The 24,038-nt window shown below is 44.3% G+C and overlaps 1 protein-coding gene across 6 annotated transcripts in view; it reads left to right on the top strand.

The window, feature by feature from the left end:
• The window catches only part of LOC119946736 (transcriptional repressor CTCF-like), a 99,514-nt gene that overhangs the window by 24,882 nt on the left and 50,594 nt on the right, over nt 1-24,038 (top strand). For all 6 annotated transcript variants that reach the window (XM_038768169.1, XM_038768164.1, XM_038768168.1 and 3 more), the window contains 3 exons: nt 7,292-7,441; nt 8,040-8,200; nt 9,879-10,061. In XM_038768169.1, the coding sequence (XP_038624097.1) occupies nt 7,292-7,441; nt 8,040-8,200; nt 9,879-10,061 (494 nt within the window). The remainder of the gene's footprint in view (nt 1-7,291; nt 7,442-8,039; nt 8,201-9,878; nt 10,062-24,038) is intronic.

The raw sequence follows: 24,038 nt of genomic DNA, 5'->3' as shown, positions 1-24,038 counted from the left end.
GGGAGGAGGGCTCCTCTGAGGATACTGCTGGGAAGGATGGGAGAGTAGCAGAGAGTGTTGAGAGCCAGGGGTTGGAGAAGGGAGGGGAGTGACTTTGGGGATGTCAGACCTGATGGATTTAGTTTTATTAATGAAGTAGGAGATCATAATGAAGTAGGATAACAGAGTGAAGTATAGACTGAAGCGGGAAGAGACTGGAGGATGTGAGATCAGAAAGGACGCCGATGCAGTAATCCATTCGGGTTATGACGAGAGATTGTACCAACAAGGTAGTGGTTTGGATGGAGAGGAAAGGGCAGATCTTGGTGATGCTGTGAAGGTGAGACTGGCAGGTTTTGATGATGGATTGGATATGTGGAGTGAATGAGAGCGGAGTCAAGGATGGCACCCAGGTCACGGGGTTGTGAGATGGAAAGGATAGTAGTGCCATCCACAGTAACGGGAAAGTGAGTCTGAAGACAGGGTTTAGGAGGAAGGATGAGGAGCCCAGTCTTGAACATGTTAAGCTTTAGGTGGCAGGTGGACATCCAGGTGGAAACGTCTTGAAGGCAGGAGGAGATACAAGCTTGGAAGGAGGAAGAGAGAACAGGGAAGGAGATGTAGATTGGTTTTGTCTGCCTAGAGATGATAGTTGAAGCCGTGGGAATGAATGAGTTCGTGAAGGGAGTGAGTATAGATGGAGAACAGAAACAGACCAAGAACTGACCCTTGAGGAACCCCTACAATTAGGGGATGGGAGAGGGAGGAGGAGCCCACAAAGGAGACTGAGAATGTAAGGCCAGGGAGATAAGGTGAACCAGGAGAGGACAGAGTTCACGAAGCCAAGGTTGGATAATGTGTTAAGGAGAAGGGGATGGTCCACAGTGTCAAAGGCAGCTGGGAAGTCGAGGAGCATTAGGATAGAGTAGGAGCCATTGGATTTGACAAGAAGGAGGTCATTGGTGACGTTTGAGAGGACAGTTTCAGTGGAGTGTAGGGGACAAAAGACAGATTGGAGGCAGTCTAGGAGAGAGTTGGAGTTGAGGAATTTGAGGCACCAAGTGTAGAGGGCTCTTTCTAGGAGTTTGGAAAGGAAGGGTAGGAGGGAGATAGGGCAATAACTGGAAGGGGCAGTGGGGTCAAGAGAGGGTTTTTTTAGGATGTGGGAGACGTGGGCATGTTTGAAGGCGGGAAAGAAACCATTGGAGAGTGAGTGGTTGAAGATGGAAGTAAGGAGGGGAGAAGAGAAGGGGTAAGAGTTTTTATGAAATGAGAGGGAATGGGGTCTGAAGCACAGGTGGATGGGGTGGCACTTGTGAAAAAGGAGGAGATCTCATCTGAAGATAATTACTGCACTTAGTACAGTGTCCCTGCAGTTATTCCTGTGCCTGGCAAATACCATGAAAAAAGATAAGGTCCAAATTTGGGATAATCAAATGTAATGCAAATCATTGGACCATGCTTCAGAGGTTTTTGCTTTTCCCTTCATAAGAGGCAGACCCACACAACCTGAGATGATAGAGCAGCCACGTGGGGCCCATATTGACCCCTCACAGATTTTCCTCTAGGAAAAAAGGCATCTTAAGATGCAACTATATATAGATGTGTCCTTGACAACCTGCATTCCAATCTGGTCCTTGAGTCCTGCATAATAAAAGGGGTAGCCATGGTTCCAATGCTATTAAAATGCAAGAAAGAAAGAAAAAAGAGGCCTACAGAAATTATTTCTGATTGAACTGATTGGAACTGGGAAGGCTGTTGGTGTTCTGGAAGACTGCCAATAAACCTGACTGCAGTTTCCCTAAAATAAGGCCATCTATTGGCATAAACCTAATCCACCCAAATTTTGTAATTTCAGATTACAGAATTTATTTGAATATATGTCCCACTTTTTGTGCATAATTTGTGCAACCCAAAACTCGGGAAAGAGAGTTGTCAGCAATAACGGGAGTTGTTAAAATAAAAACAGAAGAAAAAAGTGAGAGAAGGAAGAAGAGAAAGGGAAGCTTGCCCTTGAGTCTTCTGTCTTCTACTGCATGCCCCCAAGCTGTACTCTCCCAAGTAGGCACTGAATTAATTATTGCAACACACAGTAGACATAATCATAATAATTATCATAATAATTCAGTTCCTTTTCTCACCCTGACCATTTTCTGAGGAAGTAATTCCCCATGCTTCCCAGCAAGCCTGTATTTTATGATAGTTTCATAATCTGATTCTCTTTTTCCTACCCAAAAATATGAGCACATGTTTCTGAGTCTTGCATGATTTAAAGAAAACATGCCATTTAGACTCAACTCCTTCTATCAGTCAGTCATGTTTATTGTATCTTTAATGTGTGCTGAGCACCTGGGAGAGTACAGTATAACAGATTTGGTAGAAATGTTTCTTTCCCACTAGGAACTTAACCTTCTGGGGGGCAGAAAGATGTTAATATAAAAAATTATGACAATGTTCATATCTTCTGTGGGACTTAGGGGAAGGGTTGAATAATGGGTGTAAATCCAAGTGCAAAAGCATTGCAGAAGCCAGTGGGAGAAGAGGAAATGAGGGACTAGTTGGGGAAAGCATCTTGGAGGAGTTGCACCTTTAATAAGGCTTTGAAATGGGGCTGAGTAATAGGCCATCAAATATAAGGAGGGAGAGTAATCCAGGCCAGAGGCAGGACATGGGCGAGAGGTTGGCAGCAAGGGAGGTGAGACCAAGGTTTAGTGTGAATGTTGGCATTAGAGGAGCTAAGTGTGCAGGTTGGGTTGTAGTAGGAAATCAGGAGAGGATTAGGTAGGTGGGGGCAAGGTGATTGAGTATTTTAAAGCCAATGGCTAGGGTCACCTGTGATCTCCTTCTGGCCAAATCCAGCAGCCTCTACTCCATCCTAATCCTTCTCTACCTCTAATCCTAATCCTTCTCTACCTCTCAGCTGTCTTCAACACTGTGGACCAGCCCCTTCTCCTGAAACGTTATCCAACCTTGGCTTCACTGACTCTCTCTTCTCCTGGTCCTCCTCTTACTCTCTGACTGTTCATTCTCAGACTCCCTCATGGGCTCCTCTTCTGCCTCCCACCCCCTATCTGTAGGAATCCCTCAAGGTTCAGTTTCGGGCTCCCTTTATTCTCCAGCTACTCCTACTCCCTCGGAGAACTCATTTGCTCTCATGGCTTCAACTACCACTTCTATGCAGATGATACACAAATCTACATTTGTGAATCTACATATGGCCCTGATCTCTCTCCCTCTCTCCAGTCTCACGTGTCCTCCTGCCTTCAAGACATCTTTACTTGGATTTCCTCCAGTCACCTCAAACTTAACATGTCCAAAACAGAACTCCTTAATTTCCCACCCAAACCCAGTCCTCCCTCCGACTTTCCCATCACTGTAAACAGCACCACTATCCTTCTTGTTTCACAAGCCCGAAACTTTGGCATTATCCTTGACTATCCTCTCTCATTCCAGCCACCTATTCAATCCATCACTAAATACTTTTGGTTCCACCATCATAGCATTTCTAAAATCATTGCTTTCTCTCCTTCCAAATTGCTATCATGTTAATACAATCACTCATCCTGTCCCATCTGGATTACTGTATCAGCCTCTTACTGACCTCCCAGTCTCCTGTCTCTACCCACTTCTCCACAGTTGGCTCTGCTGCCCAGATCATTTTTCTACAAGAACATTCAGGACATGTCACCCTGCTCCTCAAAAAGCTCCAGTGTTTGCCCATCTATTTCCACATCAAACAAACCCCCCTCCTCATTGGCTTTAAAGCACTTCCCTACCTTGCCCCCTGCTACCTCACCTCCCTTCTCTCCTTCTACAAGCCGGCCCACACACTTAACTCCTCTATTGCTAACCTTTTCACTGTGCCCCGATCTCCCCTATCCTCACCACTAATCCCTCACCTACATCCTGCCTCTGTCCTGGAACGCCCTCCCTCCTCAAATCTTACAGACAAATGCTCTCCCCAACTTCAAAGCCTTATTGAAAGCACAGCTCACCGAAGAGGCCTTCCCAAATTAACACCCCCTTTCCTCATCTCCCACTCTCTGCTGCATTGCCCTGACTTGTTCCCTTTGTTCTTCCCCCTCCCCACAGCACTTATGTAATATCTATAATTTTATTTATTTATACTTGTCTATGTTTCCCCCTCTCTAGACTGTAAGCTCACTGTGGGCAGGGAATGTGCTTGGATATTGTTGTATTCTCCCAAGTGCTTAGTACAGTGCTCTACACACAGTAGGCACTCAATAAGAATGAATGAATGAATGAATAACTTTATGTTCATTGTGTAGATGGATGGACAACCACTGGAAGTTTTGAGAAGTGGGGATACATGTACTGCACGGTTTTGTAGAAAATAATATAATAATAATAATAATAATAATAATTGTGGTATTTGTGAAGCACTTACCATGTGCCAGGCACTGTACTAAGCACTGGGGTGGATACAAGGAAATTGGGTTGGACACAGTCCCTGTCCCACATGGGGCTCACAGTCTTAGTCCCCATTGTACAGATGAGATAACTGAGGCACAGAGAAGTGAAGTGATTTGCCCAAGGCCATATAGACCATCTCTATATGTTGCCAACTTGTACTTCCCAAGCACTTAGTACAGTGCTCTGCACACAGTAAGCACTCAATAAATATGATTGAATTGAATGAATATAGACAAGTGGCAGCGTCTTGTTTAGAACCTGTGGCCTTCTGACTCCCAGACCTTGGCTCTAGCCACTGTACCATGCTGCAAGGCAACAAAGGGAAAGTATGAACTGAACTGGGAGTACGAACAGGAACTAGAGATGTCAGCAAGAAGGCTGATGCAGTTACTAAGGTGGGGCAGGATAAGTGCTTGGATTATTTGTTCATTCATTCAATCAATCATATTTATTGAGCACTTGCTGTGTGCAGAGCACTGTACTAAGCGCTTGGGAAGTACAAGTTGGCAACATATAGAGACGGTCCCTACCCAACAATGGGCTCACAGTCTAGAAGATTAACATGTTACCAGTTTGGATTAAGAAGAAAGGGTGGAGTTTAGCATTGTTGTGTAGATTGAAATGACAGGATTTGGTGTCAGTGTATATGTGAGTTGAATGGATGAGGTGAGTTGAGTCTAAAGCCAAGGTTTTGGGTCTATGACAGGGAGGATGGTGGAGCTCTCTACAGTGACAGGAAAGTCAAAAGGAGGACAGAGTTTGTGGGAATATTAGGAATTTGGTTTTGGACTTGTTAAATTTGAAGTGTCAGCAGTAACTCCAAGTAGAGATGTCCTGAAGGTGGGAGGAAATACAAGACTGCTTAGAAGACAGGCCTGGAGATGTAGATTTCAGAATCATCTGTATAGAAGTAGTAGTTGAAGCCAAGGGAGTGAATGAGTTCCCTGAGGGAGAGAATTTAGTTGGAAAATAGAAGGGGAACCAGAACTAACCCTGAGTTAGGGGTTGGAGTCAGAGGAGAAAGCTCTGAAAGAAACTGAGAATGGACAGCCAGAGAATAGGAAGAGAACCAAGATAGAAGAGTGTCAGTGAAGCCAAGGTTGGGTAATGTTTCCAGAAGTTTGGTCCACAGTCTGGAAGGCAGCTAAAAGCTTGAGAAGGACTAGGGTAAAGTAGAGATCATTGGATTTGGCAAGAAGGAGTTGGATCTAGTTTAACTCAACCTATACACACCACTCTTCTACCACACACCACTCTTTCTGTGCCTGTCTCATCTATTACACCACAACCCCTTTCCCATATTTGTCACCTATCCTGGAACTCTTTCCCTCTGCATGTACACCAGATCACCTCTGTCCATCTTGAAAGCATTCCTGTATCTCCTCGCAACACATCTCCTCCAAGAAGTGGCTCCAATTTAGCCCTTGTTTTCCAGCTTGTTCTCCTGTATGTGTCATCTATACACTGGGATTCATTCATTCAGTCGTATTTATTGAGCGCTTTCTGTGAGCAGAGCACTGTACTAAGCACTTGAGAAGTACAAATCAGCAACATATAGAGACGGTCCCTACCCAACAGCAGGCTCACAGTCTAGAAGAGGGAGACAGACAACAAAACAAAACATGTAGACAGGTATCAGAACCATCAGAATGGATCTGTGACCTTTGGACATCTGATATTTTCCCCACCCACAACACTTGTGTATATCTTTAAATTATACATAATAAATCACATATTTATTCATATTAATAACTCTCCCCTTCCAGATTGTAAGCTCATCATGGCCAGGGAACATGTCTGCTAATTTTGTTGTATTGTTTTCTCCCAAGCATATAATATAGTGTTCAGCACATAGTAAGCACTCAGTACATACAATTGATTTATTGATTGACTGTGGGTGACCTTTAAGGGGGACGTTTTGGTCGAGTGAAGGGAGCGGAAGCCAGATTGGTGAGGGTCAAGGAATGAATTGGAGAAAAGGAAATTGAAGCAGCATGTGAATCCACCTTTCTTAAGGAATTTGAGGAATGGTAGGAGGGAGATGGGGCAATCACTGGAGGAAGTCATAAGTTCAAGGGAGGGTTTTTTAGGAGAAGGGTAAACATGAGACCATATGAAAGCATTGGGGAAAGAAATTGATGATGTTAGGAAGGGGGCAAGTGTTTTGATATGATTAAGGGATGGGGCCTGATACACAGGTGGAGGGGGTGGATTTCGAGAGAAGACAGGAGTTCTCTAGAGCTATTGCTAGGAAAGATGGGAGAGTTGAAGGGAGGGACTGGAGAAGAGGGGGAGACTTTAGGAGTATCACAGCTGGTGGTTTCAACTTTCTCAGAGTATGTGGCAAGGTCTTTAGAGACAAGTGATGTTGTAGAAGGTAGGGCAGGAAGGTTAAGGAGGGAGTCTCAGGTCTTTAGAGACAAGTGATGTTATAGAAGGTAGGGCAGGAAGTTTAAGGAGGGAGTCTCAGTGAGACAGAGATTATGACTGATGTGGTTTTATTTTATTTATTCCTAGCCATTAGTACATTCAAGAGTTTAACAAATATTACTTATTATGGTTATCATTATTATTATTATTATTATTATCATATTTAACATTGAGCAGAAGCTTGTAATGCTAGTCTTATTTCTTTCTGTACCATCTCTTCCTACCCAGGCACATACCACTATTGCTGCTTATAAAAATAATCTGCTATTCCATTCCTAAAAAATTGGGGTGAGGGTTGGGAAAATATGTAATGGAGGCAACTATCCAGATAAATAATGAAACCATCTGAATGCCCATCATATACAAATTAATAACCAATTTTGGGAGCTACATTATTCTGTTTAGTCAAACGTACCTTCTAATCTATTATCTCATTCTTCTTTCTAAGGTGAAAAGCCTTATGAATGTTACATTTGTCATGCTCGGTTTACCCAGAGTGGTACCATGAAGATGCATATTTTACAGAAACACACGGAGAATGTGGCTAAATTTCACTGTCCCCACTGTGATACTGTTATAGCAAGAAAAAGTGATTTAGGTAAGTAAAATAGGAATTAAGATTTCAAGTTAAGATTTCATGCTGAGAAGCAGCAGGGTCTGCTGGAAAAAGCACAGGTCTTGGGGTCAGAGGACCTGGATTCAAATTCCAGCTATGCCACTTGTCTGCTCTGTGACCTTGGTCATGTTCCTAACTTTTCAGTGCCTCAATTACTTCATCTATAAAATGAGGGTTGAAGCTGAGCTGCAACTGAGGAATGTGGATTCTGTCCAACTGATTATCTTGGAACTACCCCAGCTCCTAGTATAGTACCTGGGGCCTACTAAGTATTTAACTAATATTTTAAAAATTCCTCTTTTCCTTTTTTCTGACTTTAGTATTCTTCCAAAAAAAAAGTGATGTTCTTATGTGAAACAGTGTCAAATAATATAGAAAAGATTATTTTAGGACAAATGGGAAGTTAATAACAGCAATTGAAAACTATCCCTGAATGTTTTAACTCTAGCTTTAAAAACTGAGGCTCCCTAAATCAAAATAGCCTCTAATGCAGAGGATGGACATTAAAAGAAGAAATACTTCATTCATATTTTACTTGTATGAGCTTCAAAAGTTTTTTTTGATATTCTGCAACTGCCAGGGGTCCATTTGCGAAAGCAACATTCTTACATTGAACAAGGCAAGAAGTGTCGTTACTGTGATGCTGTATTCCATGAGAGATATGCCCTCATCCAGCATCAGAAGTCCCACAAGAATGAGAAACGTTTCAAATGTGACCAATGCGACTATGCTTGCAGACAGGTATGCTTGCAGATAATATCCAGAAGTTCTAGAAATCGAAAAGCAATTAAGTCTGTTTGGGAGTGAGTAACCAAAATTGTACTTTATCTGAAATATTCCATAGTATAAAGGAATAGTCACTTGACATTACAAAAAACATCTAAATTTGACAGCCAAATACATTTGACCCTAACTCGAGAAAAGTTCATATTTGAGAGAGAAGAAAGCATCTGGGTGTAATAGTTTTGCAGTAGGAGGACATATGATAAATGAATGTTTGGGACAGCAGCTATTATCTATGTCTATTAAGTATCTTCTGAAGTCACCATGGTTAATCAGGTCAAAACAGAATGGTTGATGGCTTAAGCCAGTTTAATTTTAGCATGTCATTGATAACTGTCTTATGGTAATTCTCACTCTGATCTCTGAAGATGTGAATGGATATAGGGAAATTATCCTTTACATTTTTCCTTAGCATTCTTTGTTGCCATTGTCCAAGATACAAGTCAGATGTAGATGGGATACTATGGCTTATTTATATTTTATATTCACAGCACTGCCCGTTTTCCTCCATCCGATCGCCAACTCAGGTTTATTTTGTATCTGCAGCCAGTCTGACTCCAAGAACTAAGATATGAGCAGGGGACCCTGCAGTAGAAAGGAGACTGTTACATAAATTGATTATCAACTGTGAGCTGATAGGGAGCAGTATAGTATTTAGAATTTATACCTATATGAAACCCGCAGAACCTTTGCTTCATTCATAGTCTTCTGAAAAATATGTGTCTGCAGCTAAGAAGGTTTTTTTTTCCTGTGGGTGTGCATTTGTTTTAGGTCTGAGTGAGTGGTCTATGTGTATAGGGTTGGCATCAGTTCTAAATATTATCCCTCTGAAATTCTAATCCTGGTACAGTAAAGAGAACAAGGGCAGTGTTTTCTTTTATGGTGCCCACCTGCCATGTTCCCGTCAGATCAGAACGAAGCTAGAGGAGGGTAGTGGATAGAGCACAGGCCTAAGAACAGAAGGACTTGGGTCCTAATTCCAGCTCTTCCATTTGTCTGCTTGTGACTTTAGGCAATTGACTTAACTTCTATGAGCCTCAATTACCTCATTTGTAAAAGGGGATAAAACTGTGGGACATGGTCTATTTCCTGATAAGTATATACTGCCTGGCACATAGAACACATTTGAAAAATTGATGAAAAATAAAAGAGCAGGCAGGGATGAGGCAGTAGCAGGGAAACAAGGAAACATGAAGGAAGGACAAGACCGGGTGGTCTTAAAATGCACTACATACAAGTCCCTTCTATTTGCCCAAAGAATCCTGTTTAGGATGGTTGGTAATTTATGTTCATTCAGCACAGTACCTACTGGCCTTTTTTACATAAACCCAAACTTAAATCTGTGCTAGGAGTATAATTTGAAAGGCTCTCCTGCAGAATTTTGAATAAAGAGCTGGTCAGGGAAATTATATTTGGGATGGAAGAAGTGGGAAAGACTTAATGGTTACATCAATTGCAAAGTTTTTACATTTTATTTAAGGGTAAACAGTGTTCTCAGAGGCAGATATCTAAGCAAAATAAAAAATGTATATTTTGTGAAAGTGGAGATTTTGGAAAATGAAAGTCCTACTTCAATATAAAGTATTGTTTTGGTTGCCCAGATAAATTACTGAAACTATTTTATACCTGCTTTTAGGAACGGCACATGATCATGCATAAACGGACCCATACTGGAGAGAAGCCATATGCTTGTAGTCATTGTGATAAAACCTTCCGCCAGAAACAACTACTTGATATGCACTTCAAGCGATACCATGATCCCAACTTTGTCCCTGCTGCTTTTGTCTGTTCTAAGTGTGGTAAAACATTCACTCGCAGAGTAAGTGCCAAGGTCTCACCTCGAAATACATCTCACCTATTGTAGCATTTTTTTATTTGCTTTAATGGTATGTTTAAAAAAGAACTCATTACATGAGTTAATTTAGTTTTTATAGGGTTTTTTCAGTTGTGTTGGTTAATAGTAGAATTCCTCTCATCATTAAATATGCATAAGACTTTTAAAGTTTTAAATTTAAAAAAGTAGTCAGGTATACCAAGTATTGATAAGGAATACTGTAACTGATTACCATGATAATCCCTCCAGGTAATTTTGGGACTTGAAAAACTTGAAGGTCTTCCAAACCTAACCTGCCAAACCAAATGAAGATATGAGGTCATGTCCCTCCCATTCATTCAGTCAGTCGTATGAGCACTGAATGTTTCCCAGCATTCATTCAGAGCACTGGGAAACAGCCCTCCCATTCCTTTCCAGTCGCTTGTCCACAAAGACCTCAGAAACATACCCCTGTGCTCCCCCATAGTTCTGTTTTCCTTTTTCTAACATATATTATTTTGTGCGTGCATGCGTGTGTGTGTGCGCACAATCAATAAATTCATACATTCATTCAATTGTATTTATTGAGCGCTTACTGTGTGCAGAGCACTGTACTAAGCGCTTGGGAAATACAAGTTGGCAACATATAGAGACAGTCCCTACCCAACAGTGGGCTTACAGTCTAGAAGGGGGAGACAGAGAACAAAACAAAACATATTAACAGAATAAAATAAATAGAGTAATAAATATGTACAAACATAGATACGTATATACAGGTGCTGTTGGGAAAGGAAGGAGGTAAGGCGGGGGCATGGAGAGGGGGAGGAAGGGGAGAGGAAGCAGGGGGCTCAGTCTGGGAAGGCGTCCTGGAGGAGGTGAGCTCTCAGTAGGGCCTAGAAGGGAGGAAGAGAGCTAGCTTGGCGGATGTGGGGAGGAAGGGCATTCCAGGCCCGGGGGATGACGTGGGCCGGGACTCAACGGCGGAACAGGCAAGAACGAGGGACAGTGAGGAGATTAGCGGCAGAGGAGCGGAGGGTGCGGGCTGGGCTGTAGAAGGAGAGAAGGGAGGTGAGGTAGGAGGGGGCGAGGTGATGGAGAGCCTTGAAGCCCAGGGTGAGGAGTTTCTCCCTGATGCGTGGGTTGTTGGGTAGGGACTGTCTCTATATGTTGCCAACTTGTATTTCCCAAGTGCTTAGTACAGTGCTCTGCACACAGCGCTCAATAAATACGATTGATTGATTGATTGGTAGCCACTGGAGATTTTTGAGGAGGGGAGTAACATGCCCAGAGGGTTTCTGGACAAAAACAATTTGGGCAGCAGCATGAAGTATGGATTGAAGTGAGGAGAGACAGGAGGATGGGAGATCGGAGAGGAGGCTGATACAGTAATCCAGATGGGATAGGATGAGATCTTGAACAAGCAGGGTAGCGGTTTGGATGGAGAGGAAAGGGCGGATATTGGCAATGTTGCGGAGCTGAGACTGGCAGGTTTTGGTGACGGCTTGGATGTGAGGGGTGAACGAGAGAGCGGAGTTGAGGATGACACCAAGGTTGCGGGCTTGTGAGATGGGAAGGATGGTAAAAAAATAATAAATAAAGTAATAAATACATTACTACTACTCTCCACCATAATTCATTGGTGATTAAGGAACAGGTTCTTAGTCTGTCTCCTTTGCAAGATTGGATATGAATGTTCTATTTCTCCTTTTGCTCAGGAAAAATTTTAGTTGTTATAAGTGTGTAGCCCCACCTTCTAGGTCTCATAAGGCCTCAATATGTTTAGACATTCCTTTACTCTGGGAATCTGTCTCTTTCCCTCATCCTCCCCATACAGAAATGTATTTCCCTCTTCCTGAAGTCCTGGTGTTTTGTCAGATCGCCAGTTAACTGCCGTGTGACATTAGACAAATAACTTAAATTCTCTGTGCCTCCTACTTAGGCTGTGAATCCCATTGGGAACCTGATTGTCTCATATCTACTCCAGTACTTAGCACAGTGCCTAGCACATAGCAAGCACTTAACAACTACCACTTATTAGTTTTTATTCTCTGAGTAGTATGCTTTGTGGGGCAAGTGAATATCTGATAAAGTGTCCTCTTACCCATATCATTTCCTTTCCATCCGAATCCTCCAAGCTATGTATGCTCCTTGTGCTCCTATTTCAAAAAAGAAAACCTACTGAAATCAGATTCTCTGGAGACAAATTTTGCATGCTTTAGGACTGTGTTATTTTCTCTTACTGTTAGACCTCACCAGAAGCTAAAAAAAAAAAAAACAAAAAATAGTACTCTAAGAGGCAGCAGTCTTTCATAAGCGAATAAGTAATTATCATTTTGTCTCTTACATATGAAGTCACCTATTAGGCTTTTTCCTCCTAAAATCTTTCTGGAAGAATCATTTGGGTCCTTGTCCTTTCCCAAGAGATTTATATGATCATCTTTTTTCTTAGTTCTTGGTAGATAGAAGAATTATTATAAAGAATCATTATACTTATTAGGCATTATGCATAATTTAAGAAATATCACAGTTATTAAAGTACATTTTTGGGAAAGTAAAGAAAAAGAACTTAATGAATTGACAGGATACTGAAGTACTGGCAGTGGCAAAAGCATTCATTCATTCAGTTGAATTTAGTGAATGCTTACTGTGTGCAGAGCACTGTACTAAGCACTTGGAAAGTACAATTCAGAGATAAGGAGAGGCAGTTTATGACTGCAAAGGGCTTACAGTCTGGAGGGAGACAGCCATCAAAACAAATAAACAAGTACCAGTATAAAAAATAGAATTATAGACATATGCATATGTACATAAGTACTGTGGAGTGGAGGGGGTGGGAGAGCAGAGGGAGTGAATCGAGTTGACGTGGAATTGGGGGGGATTGAGGAAAAGGGGACTTAGGGAAGTCCTCTTGGAGGAGGGCTTTGAAGGGGGGACACTTGCTAGTTTGGCAGATTTGAGGAAGGAGGGTGTTCTAGGCCAGAAGTAAAACATTGGCCAGAGGTTGGCGGTGCGACAGGTGAGAACGAGACAAATGAGGTTAGCACCAGAGGAGAGGAGTTTGCAGGCTGGGATGCAGGAGAGAAGGGAGGTAAGCTAGGAGGTGGCAAGGTGATGGAGAGTTTTAAAGCCAATAGTGAGGAGCTTTTCTCCCCCATCCTAAAAAAAACCCTCTCTTGACCCCACCTCCCCTTCTAGCTATCGCCCTATCTCCCTCCTACCATTCCTTTCCAAACTCCTTGAACCCGCTATACCCGCTGCCTCGAATTCCTCAACGCCAACTCTCTCCTCGACTCCCTCCAGTCTGGCTTCTGTCCCCTGCACTCTACCGAAACTGCCCTCTCAAAGGTCACCAATGACCTCCTTCTTGACAAATCTAACAGCTCCTACTCTATCCTACTCCTCCTCGACCTCTCAGCTGCCTTCAACACTGTGGTCTACCCCCTTCTCCTCAACACACTATCCAGCCTTGGCTTCACAGACTCCGTCCTCTTCTCGTTCTCCTTTTATCTCTCCGGCCGTTCATTCTCAGTCTCTTTTGTGGGCTCCTCCTCCCCCTCCCACCCCCTTACTGTAGGGGTTCCTCAAGGGTTAGTTCTTGGTCCTCTTCTGTTCTCTATCTACACTCACTCCCTTGGTGTAGGAGTGAGTCATCCTTTCTATGCGGATGACACTCAAATCTACATCTCTGCCCCTGCTCTCTCTCCCTCCCTTCAGGCTCAGTTCTTCTTCTGTCTTCAGAACATTTCCATCTGGATGACTGCCTGCTAGTGTGGCTCAGTGGAAAGAGCACGGGCTTTGGAGTCAGAGGTCATTAGTTCAAACCCCAGCTCCACCAATTGCCAGCTGTGTGACTTTGGACAAGTCACTTAACTTCTAGACTGTGAGCCCACTGTTCGGTAGGGACTGTCTCTATATGTTGCCAGCTTGTCCTTCCCAAGCGCTTAGTACAGTGCTCTGCACACAGTAAGCGCTCAATAAATATGATTGATTGATTGATTGATTGATTGATTGATTGATTGATTCTCTCTGCCTCAGTTCCCTCATCTGTAAAATGGGGATTAAGACTGTGAGCCCTGCGTGGAACAGCCTGATCACCTTGTAACCTCCCCAGCACTTAGAAAAGTGCTTTGCACATAGTAAGCGCTTAATAAGTGCCATCATTATTATTATTATTATTATCTAAAACTCCAGATATCCAAGACTGAACTCCTTATCTTCCTTCCCAGCCCTTGCCCTCTCCCTGACTTTCCCATCACTGTAGACAGCACTATTATCCTTCCCATCTCACAAGCCTGCAACCTTGGTGTCATCCTCGACTCTGCTGTCTCATTCACCTCTCACATCCAATCTGTCACTAAAACCTGAGGGTCTCACCTCTGCAACATCACCAAGATTCACACTTTCCTCTCCATCCAGTCTGCTACCTTGCTGGTCCAATCTCTCATCCTATCCTGACTGGATTACTGCATCAGCCTCCTCTCTGAGCTCCCATCCTCCTGTCTCTCACCACTTCAATCTGTATACTTCATGCTGCTGCGCAGATCATGTTTGTGTAGAAACACTCTGGGCATGTTACTGCCCTCAAAAATCTCTAGTGGCTACCAGTCAACCTATGCATCAAGCAAAAACTCCTCATTGGCTTCAAGACTCTCCATCACCTCGCCCCCTCCTACCTCACCTCCCTTTTCTCCGTCTACAGCCCTGCCCACACCCTCCACTCTTCTGCCGCTAACCTCTTCACTGTACCTCGTTCTCGCCTGTCCCGCCGTCGACCCCCAGCCCATGTCCCCCCCGGCCTGGAATGCCCTGCCTCCCCACATCTGCCAAGCTAGCTCTCTTTCTCCCTTCAAAGCCCTACTGAGAGCTCACCTCTTCCAGGAGGCCTTCCCAGACTGAGCCCCCTCTTTCCTCCCCACCTCCCCATTCCCCCCTCCCTACCTCCTTCCCCTCCCCACAGCACCTGTATATGTGTTTGTACAGATGTATTACTCTATTTATTTTACTTGTACATATTTACTATTCTATTTATTTTGTTAATGATGTGCATCTAGCTTTACTTCTATTTATTCTGATGACTTGACAGCTGACCACGTTTTGTTTTATTGTCTGTCTCCCCCTTCTAGACTTTGAGCCCGTTGTTGTGTAGGGACCGTCTCTATATGTTGCCAACTTGTACTTTCCAAGTGCTTAGAACAGTGCTCAGCACACAGTAAGCACTCAATAAATACGATTGAATGAATGAATGTGTGAATGAATATGGAGACTGATAGGCAACTACTGGAGGTTTTCGAGGAGATGGAGTGACATTCCTTGAACATTTCGTGGAAAGGTAATCCGGGCAGCGGAGTGAAGTATGGACTGAAGTGGGGAAAGGCAGGAGATTGGGAGGTCAGAAAGGATGCTGATGCTGTAATCCAGTTGGGTTAAGATGAGAGATTAGGATTAGGATGAAAGTAGCAGTAGCAGCTGCTCAAGAAAGACACTACCAGCTTTTTCGATTACTGATATTGAAGTAGGCAAAGGTTTTTAAACCTTGGGAATTTCAGGCAGTAATAATAAAATGATAATAATGATGGTTATTTGATAAGCGATTACTCTGTGCCAAGCACTATTCTAAGCACTGGGGTAGATACAGGGTAATCAGGTTGTCCCCAGTGAGGCTTCACAGTCTTAATCCCTATTTTATAGATGAGGTAACTAAGGCACAGAGAAGTTAAGTGACTTGCCCAAGGTCACACAGCTGAATAGTGGCAGGATCAAGGTTAGAACCCATGACCTGACTCCCAATCCTGTGCTCTTTCCACTAAACCACACTGCTTCCATGCTTCCATCTCTTCCCTTTCACTTGACTCCGTACATTTAACTCTCTTCGCAGGACCCCTGTTCCTCCCCCTCCTCCTTACCTCACCCCAACGATCTGGCCTCCTACTTCATTAATAAAATAAAATCCATCAGGTCTGAGCTCCCCAAAGTCACTTCCCCGCCTTCTCCAACCCCCTGCCCCCCCGGCTCTCAACCCTCTCCATTACTCTCCCATCCTTCCCAGCAGTATCCTCAGATGAGATCTCCTCCCTCCTCTCAAGTGCTACTCCGGCCACCTGTGCTTCTGACCCCATTCCCTCTCATCTCATGAAATCTCTCGCTCCTTCCCTTCTCCCCTCCTTAACTTCAATCTTCAACCGTTCACTCTCCACTGGCTCCTTCCCCTCTGCCTTCAAACATGCCCACGTCTCTCCCATCCTAAAAAAACCCTCTCTTGACCCCACCTCACCTTCTAGTTATCGCCTTATCTCAATCCTACCATTCCTTTCCAAACTCCATGAACGAGTCATCTACACACACCGCCTCGAGTTTCTCAACGCCAACTCTCTCCTCGACCCCCTCCAATCTGCCTTCCATCCCGTACATTCCACGGAAACTGCCCTCTCACAGGTCACCAATGACCTACTGCTTGCCAAATCCTACAGCTCCTATGCTATCCTAATCCTTCTCAACCTCTCAAATGCCTTTGACACTGTGGACCACCCCCATCTCCTCAACACGCCATCCAACCTTGGCTTCACAGACTCTGTCCTCTCCTGGTTCTCCTCTTATCTCTCCAGCCGTTCATTCTCAGTCTCTTTTGTGGGCTCCTCCTTGCCCTCCCATCCCCTTACTGTGGGGGTTCCTCATGGGTCAGTTCTAGGTCCCCTTCTGTTCTCTATCTACACTTGGTGAACTCATTCGCTCCCACAGCTTCAACTATTATCTCTACACTGATTACACCCAGATCTACATCTCTGCCCCTGCTCTCTCTCCCTTCCTCCAGGCTCGTATCTCCTCCTGCCTTCAGGACATCTCCATCTGGATGTCTGCCCGTCATCTAAAACTCAACATGTCCAAGACTGAACTCCTTATCTTCCATCCCAAACCCTGCCCTCTCCCTGAATTTCCCATCACTGTTGATGGCACTGCCATCCTTCCTGTCTCACAAGCCAGCAACCTTGGTGTCATCCTCGACTCCATTCTCTCGTTCACCCCTCACATCCAATCCGTCACCAAATCCTGCCAGTCTCATCTTCGCAACGTCACCAAGATCTGCTCTTTTCTCTCCATCCCAACCACTACCCTACTGGTTCAATCTCTCATCCTATCCCAACTGGATTACTGCATCATCCTCCTCTCTGATCTCCCATCCTCCTGTCTCTCCCCACTTCAATCCATACTTCACGCCACTGCCCAGTTCGTCTTCGTGCAGAAATGCTCTGAGCATGTTACTCCCCTCCTCAAAAATCTCCAGTGGCTACCAATCAACCTACACATCTGGCAAAAACTCCTCACCCTTGGCTTCAAGGCTCTCCATCACCTCGCCCCCTCCTACCACACCTCCCTTCTCTCCTTCTACTGCCCAGCCCACACCTTCCACTCTTCTGCCGCCAGTCTCTTCACTGTGCCTCGTTCTCACCTGTCCCGCCGTCGACCCCCGGGCCTGTGTCCTCCCCCTGGCCTGGAATGCCCTCCCTTTGCTCATACGCCAAGCTAGCTCTCTTTCTCCCTTCAAAGCCCTACTGAGAGGTCACCTCCTCCAGGAGGCCTTCCCAGACTGAGCCCCCTCCTTCCTTTCACCCTACTCCCCCTCCCCATCCCCCGCCTTACCTCCTTACCCTCCCCACAGCACCTGTATATATGTATATATGTTTGAACGTATTTATTACTCTATTTATTTATTTATTTTACTTGTACATGTTTATTCTGTTTATTTTATTTGGTTTATATGTTTTGTTTTGTTGTCTCTGTCTCCCCCTTCTAGACTGTGAGCCCGCTGTTGGCTAGGGACTGTCTCTATATGTTGCAAAATTGTACTTCCCAAGCGCTTAGTACAGTGCTCTACACACAGTAAGCGCTCAATAAATACGATTGAATGAAAGAATGAATGAATGAATGACTCTCACCAGGCATCATATGATTATACTTTTCCATAGGTTTCTAGGGAAACAGTATTATTATTTCGGCAAGGCAGTTTTCAGAAGTCCTGTGAATATCCAGCCGAATAACTGGGACTGGACTCCTGTCATTCTAGTTAGAGCTTACTTTAATGAGTAACCTCATTTCATGCTGCTCTTCTGACAGAGCTACCAACTTAATGGTAGAATATCTGTAGTAATTCCGGACACTACTTGGGGAAGCAGCATGGCTCCGTGGAAGAAGCACGGGCTTGGGTGTCTGAGGTCATGTATTCATATCCTGGCTATACCGCTTGTCAGCTGTGTGATTTTGTACAAGTCATTTAACTTCTCCATGTCTGTTACCTCATCTGTAAAATGGGGATTAAGACTGTAAGCCCCACGTGGGACAACCTGATCACCTTGAATTCTCCCCAGCACTTAGAATGGTGCTTTGCACATAGTAAGCGCTTAAGAGATGCCATCATTATTATTATTGTTAGTTATTCCTGTAAAATCAGTATCCGCTATCGGGTATCAAATGTCCACAACACTGTCTTCTCCACTGAACTCGACCCCCTTGTTTCTTTGACCTTTTTGCTTATCCCAGCAGTGCTTCAAGAGGGAATCCCTCAGCTCCTCTCAAGACCTACTCCCTCTACCTGTGCTTCCGACACCATGCCATCAAACCTTTTTAAAGCACTCTCCCCCTCTCCTTTTCCCTCCTTGATGGCCATCTTTTTCCTCTCTACTACCTTCAAACATCTATGCTTACTCCCTTGGAGAACTCAATTGCGCCCACGGCTTCAACTACAACCTCCATGATACCCAAATCTACATCTCCAGCCTTATCTCCTCAGCTCCCCTTCCCTTCCGCATCACCTCGACTCGCTCCCTTTGCTCTTCACCCCTCTCCCTGCCCCACAGCACTTATGTACATAAGTTTGTATCAATAATTCTATTTGTTTATATTGATGCCTTTGTACTTGCTTTGGTGCCTGTCTCCCCCACTCTAGATTATAAGCCCATTGTGGGCAGGGATTGTCTCTTTATTGCTGTATTGTACTTTCCAAGTGCTTAGTACAGTGCTTTGCACACAGAAAGCATTCAATAAATACAATGAAATGAGTGAATGGATGTCCTAAAAAGCTCTTCCTGTGCCCCACTTCGCCCTACAGTTTCACCTCATCTCCCTCCAGTCATTTTTCTCCAAATGCCTTGAGAGAGTTGTCTACCCACTGTCCCTATTTTATCTCCTCCAATTTTCCCCTTGACCCCCTTCAGTCTGGTTTCCACCTTCACTCCAAGGAAATGCTCTCTCTAAAGTCACCAGTGACCTTCCTCTTGCCAAATCTATTAGCCTTTACTCCATCCTAATCCTGCCTTCTAGATTGAGGTATTTCCCTTTTTGAAGAATCATCTGACCTTAGCTTCAGTGACACTGTCATATCCTGGTTCCCATTCTGTCTCTCTGGGTACTCCTTCTCAGTCTCTTTCATAGGCTCCTCCTCTGCCTCCCACCCTCCAACAGTAGGGATTTATCAAGGCTTAGTTCTGGGCCCTCTTCTTTTCTCTGTTTTTACCCACTCCCCTGGAGAACTCATTCTGTCCCATGGCTTCAAATACCATCTTTATGTGGTAATTCCCAAATTTACTTCTCCAGTCCTGATCCTTCTGCAGTCTCGCTTTTCCTCCTGCCTTTAGAACATTTTTTTCCTGAAGGTCCTCCTAACGTCTCAAATTAAACAAGTCCAAAACAGAACTCCTTATTTTCCCTCCCAAACCATGTCATCCCTAACATCATTCCTATCACTGTAGACAGCACCATCATCCTCCTTGTCTTTGGGTACCAGTTTGGCCTACAGTATAGAGCATGGGCCTGGAAATCAGAAGGACCTAATCAGAAGGTTCTTATCCTGGCTCCGCCACCTGTCTGCTTTGTGACCTCGGGCAAGTCACTTAGCTTCTCTGTGCCTCAAATACCTCATCTGTGAAATGAAGATTAAAACTGTTGGACATGGACTTTTTCTAACCTGATTAGCATGTATGTACCCCAGTGCTTAGTACATGCCCGGCACATAGTAAGTGCCTAACAAATACAATTGTTTAAAAAAGGCTATTATCGAGGTATTATCCTTGACTCATCTCTCTCATGCAACCGACATATTCCAAGGACGTGGGCCAGGGGTCAATGGCTGGACAGGCGAGAACGAGGTACAGTGAGGAGGTTAGTGGCAGAGGAGCGGAAGGTGCGGGCTGGGCTGTAGAAGGAGAGAAGGGAGGTGGGTAGAAGGGGGTGAGGTGGTGGAGAGCCTTGAAGCTGAGAGTGAGGAGTTTTTGCTTGATTCGTAGGCTGACAGGCAAGCAATTTTTGAGGAGGGAAGTGACATGCCCAGGACATTTCCGTACAAAGATAATCCAGGCAACAGAGTGAAGTATAGACTGAAGCGGGGATAGACAGAAGGAAGGGAGATCAAAGAGGAGGTTGATGCAGTAATCCAGTCAGATAGGATGAGAGACTGAACCAGCAAGGTAGTGGTTTGGATGGAGAGGAAAGGGCAGATCTTGGCGATGTGTAGAAGTGAGTCTGGCAGATTTTCGTGATGGATTGGTTGTGGTGGGTGAAAGAGAGTGGAGTCTAAGATGACACCAAGGTTGTGGGCTTGTGAGACAGGAAGGATGGTAGTGCCATCTACAGTGATGGGAAAGTCAGGTAGAGGCCAGGGTTTGGAAGGGAAGATGAGGAGCTCAGTCTTGGACATATTAAGTTTTAGATGGTGGGCAGACATCCAGATGGAGATGTCCTAAAGGCAGGAGGAGACACGAGCCTGGAGAGAGGGAGAGAGAGCTGAAGTGGAGATTTAGATGTGGGTGTCATCAGTGTAGAGATGGTAGTTGAAGCTTTGGGAGCGAAAGATCACCAAGGGAGTGGGTGTAGAAAGAGAACAGAAGGGTACCAAGGTTAAATCTGTTCCAAAAAGCCTTTCCTGTTTTTTCCTGATTCTCCCCCCAATACCCTCCCCCCCACACTGCCACCTATGCATTTGGATTTGGGATTAACCCTCTCTCAACACCAAAGCACTTGTAATAGCTTTAAGTTATTCATTCATTCGTTCATTCAAACATTTGTTAAGTGCTTACTGTTTGTAGAGCACTGTACTAAGTGCTTGGGAGAGTACAAAACAACAATAGACAGATTACCGGCCCACAATGAGTTTACAATCTTATGGAAGGGAGAGAGATATTAAACTAAATAAAAAAAATTACAGGTATGTACATAAGTGCTGTGGGGCTGGGAGTGGGAATGAACAAAGGGAAAAAGTTGGGGTGATGCAGGAGGGAGTTGGAGAAGAGGAAAGGCAAGCTTAGTTAGGGAAGGTTTCTTGGAGGAGATGTGACCTGAAAAAGACTTTGAAGGTGGAGAGAGTCATTGTCTGTCGAATTTGAGGGGGGCGTGTGCTGCAGGCCAGAGCAGGAGGTGGGTGAATAATCTGTGGTGAGATAGGTGAGATCGAGGCCCATTGAGAAGTCAGAGGAGCAAATTGTATGGGCTGGGTTGTAGTAGGAAAGTAGTGAGGTGAAGTAGAAGGGGAGCAAGGTGATTGACTGCCTTAAAGCCAATGAGAAAGAGTTTTTTTTTTGATGTGGAGATGGATTAGCAACCACTGGAGTATTTTGAGTAATGGGGTGTCATGTCCTGAATGTTTTTGTTGAAAATGATACAGGCAGAAGAGTGACCTATGGATTGAAGTGGAGAGAGACAAAGTGTTTTCAGCAAGGAGGTTGATGCAGTAATCCAGTCAGGATAAGATGAGTGATCATATTAATATGGTAGCGTTGTGGATGGAAAGGAAAGAGCGGATGTTAGTGATGTAGTGAAGGTGGGACCAACAGGACTTAGTGATGTATTGAATATGTGGATTGAATGAGTGAGAGGAGTCGAGGATAATGTGAAGGATAGTGATGCAGTCTACAGTGATAGGAAAATTATTGAGAAGACAGGGTTTGGATGCACAGATAAGGAGTTCTGTTTTAGCCATGTTAAGTTTGAGGTGATAGAAGGACATCCAAGAAGAGATGTCTTGAAGGCAGGAGGAGATGCAACACTGGAGAGAGGAAGAGAGGTCAGATGTAGATCTGGGTATCATCCTCGAAGAGTTGAATAAGTTATCCAGATGAGTCAAATGGAGAATAGAAGCGGTCCCAGAACTGAACCTCAAGGCACTGCCACAGTGGCATTCATTCATTCAGTCAGTCAGTCAGTCAGTCGTATTTATTGAGTGCTTACTGTGTGCAGAGCACTGTACTAAGCACATGGAAAGTACAAATTGGCAACACATAGAGACAGTCCCTACCCAACAACGGGCTCACAGTCTAGAAGGGGGAAACAGACAACAAAACAAAACATGTGGATGGATGTCAAGTCATCAGAATAAATAGAAGTAAAGACTGTGAGCTCACTGTTGGTTAGGGACCATCTTTATATGTTGCCAATTGTACTTACCAAGCGCTTAGTACAGTGCTCTGCACACAGTAAGCACTCAATAAATATGATTGATTGATTAATTATTAACAAAATAAATAGAATAGTAAATGTGTACAAGTGAAATAGAGTAATAAATCTGTACAAACATATATACAGGTGTTTGGGGAGGGGAAGGAGGTATGGTGGATGGAGAGCCCACAAAGGAGACTGAGAATGAATGGCCAGAGAGATTAGAGGAGAACTAGGAGAGGTCAGTGTCAGTCAAGCCAATATTGGTTAATGTTTCAAGAAGAATGGGACAGTCAACACTGTTAAAGGCAGCTGAGAGGTGAGAAGGATTAGGATGGAGAAGAAGCCAATGGATTTGACAAGAAGCAGATCATTAGTGTCCTTTGAAAGGGCAGTTTTTCTGCAGTGAAGGGGACAGAAGCTAGATTGGAGGGAGTAAAGGTGAGAATTGGAGGAGAGGAATTTGAGACAGCAGGCTAGAAAGCTTGCTCAAGGAGTTTGGAGAGAGATGGGGTGGTAACTGGATGGAGCCATTAGATCAAGGGAGGGTTTTTTTTAGGATGGGGGAGACATGGAAATAGCACGGGCTTTGGAGTCACGGGTCATGAGTTCAAATCCCCACCAACTGTCAGCTGTGTGACTTTGGGCAAGTCACTTATCTTCTCTGTGCCTCAGTTACCTCATCTGTAAAAATGGGGATGAATACTGTGAGGCCCCCGTGGGAAAACCTGATCACTTTGTAACCTCCTCAGTGCTTAGAACAGTGCTTTGCACATAGTAAGCACTTAACAAATTCCATCATTGTAATGGACATGCTTAAAGCAGTGGGGACAAAACCATGGGAGAGCGAACAGTTGAAGATGGCTGTTAGGGAAGGCAGAAGGGAGAGGGCAGAAATTTTTATTAGGTGTGAAGAAATGGGATCAAGGGCGAAGGAGAGGGTGGATTTTGAGAGGAGGCAGGAGATCTCACTTAGAGAGCCATTTCATTTATAGAGACAGACATTGATAGAAATATCTACCTCCCCCACTAGAGTGTAAGCTTGTACTGTCAATAATAATAATAATAATGGCATTTATTAAGTGCTTACTATGTGCAAAGCACTGTTCTATGCACTGGGGGGATACAGGGTAATCAGGTTGTCCCATGGGGGCCTCACAGTCTTCATCCCCATTTTACAGATGAGGCAACTTTGGCCCAGAGAAGTTAAGTGACTTGCCCGAAGTCACACAGCTGACAAGTGTCGGAGCCAGGATTTGAACCTCCCAACTCCAAAGTCTGTGCTCTTTCCACTGAGCCACGCTGCTTCTCAAATGCTTAGTGCAGTACTCAGCACACACTAAAAGCTCGAAAAATCTCATGGTTGATTGGCTGTTTGGTAGTAGTGGTGTTACAGGGGCAGTGCAGAAGGGAGTGGAAGAACGTAAATAAGGGCTTAGTCAAGGAAGGCCTTTTAGGGGAGATGTATTCTTAAAGCTTTGAAAGTGGGGAAAATGTCAGATATGAAAGGGGAGAGAATTCCAGGCCAGAGGCAGAACATGGGTGAGAGGTTGGTCGTGAGATACA

This window comes from Tachyglossus aculeatus, chromosome Y3 (genome assembly GCF_015852505.1).
Source record: "Tachyglossus aculeatus isolate mTacAcu1 chromosome Y3, mTacAcu1.pri, whole genome shotgun sequence".
Taxonomy (NCBI): Eukaryota; Metazoa; Chordata; class Mammalia; order Monotremata; family Tachyglossidae; genus Tachyglossus; species Tachyglossus aculeatus.
Note: the sequence above shows the minus strand (reverse complement) of the source record. Positions and strands in the feature narration are given on the sequence as shown.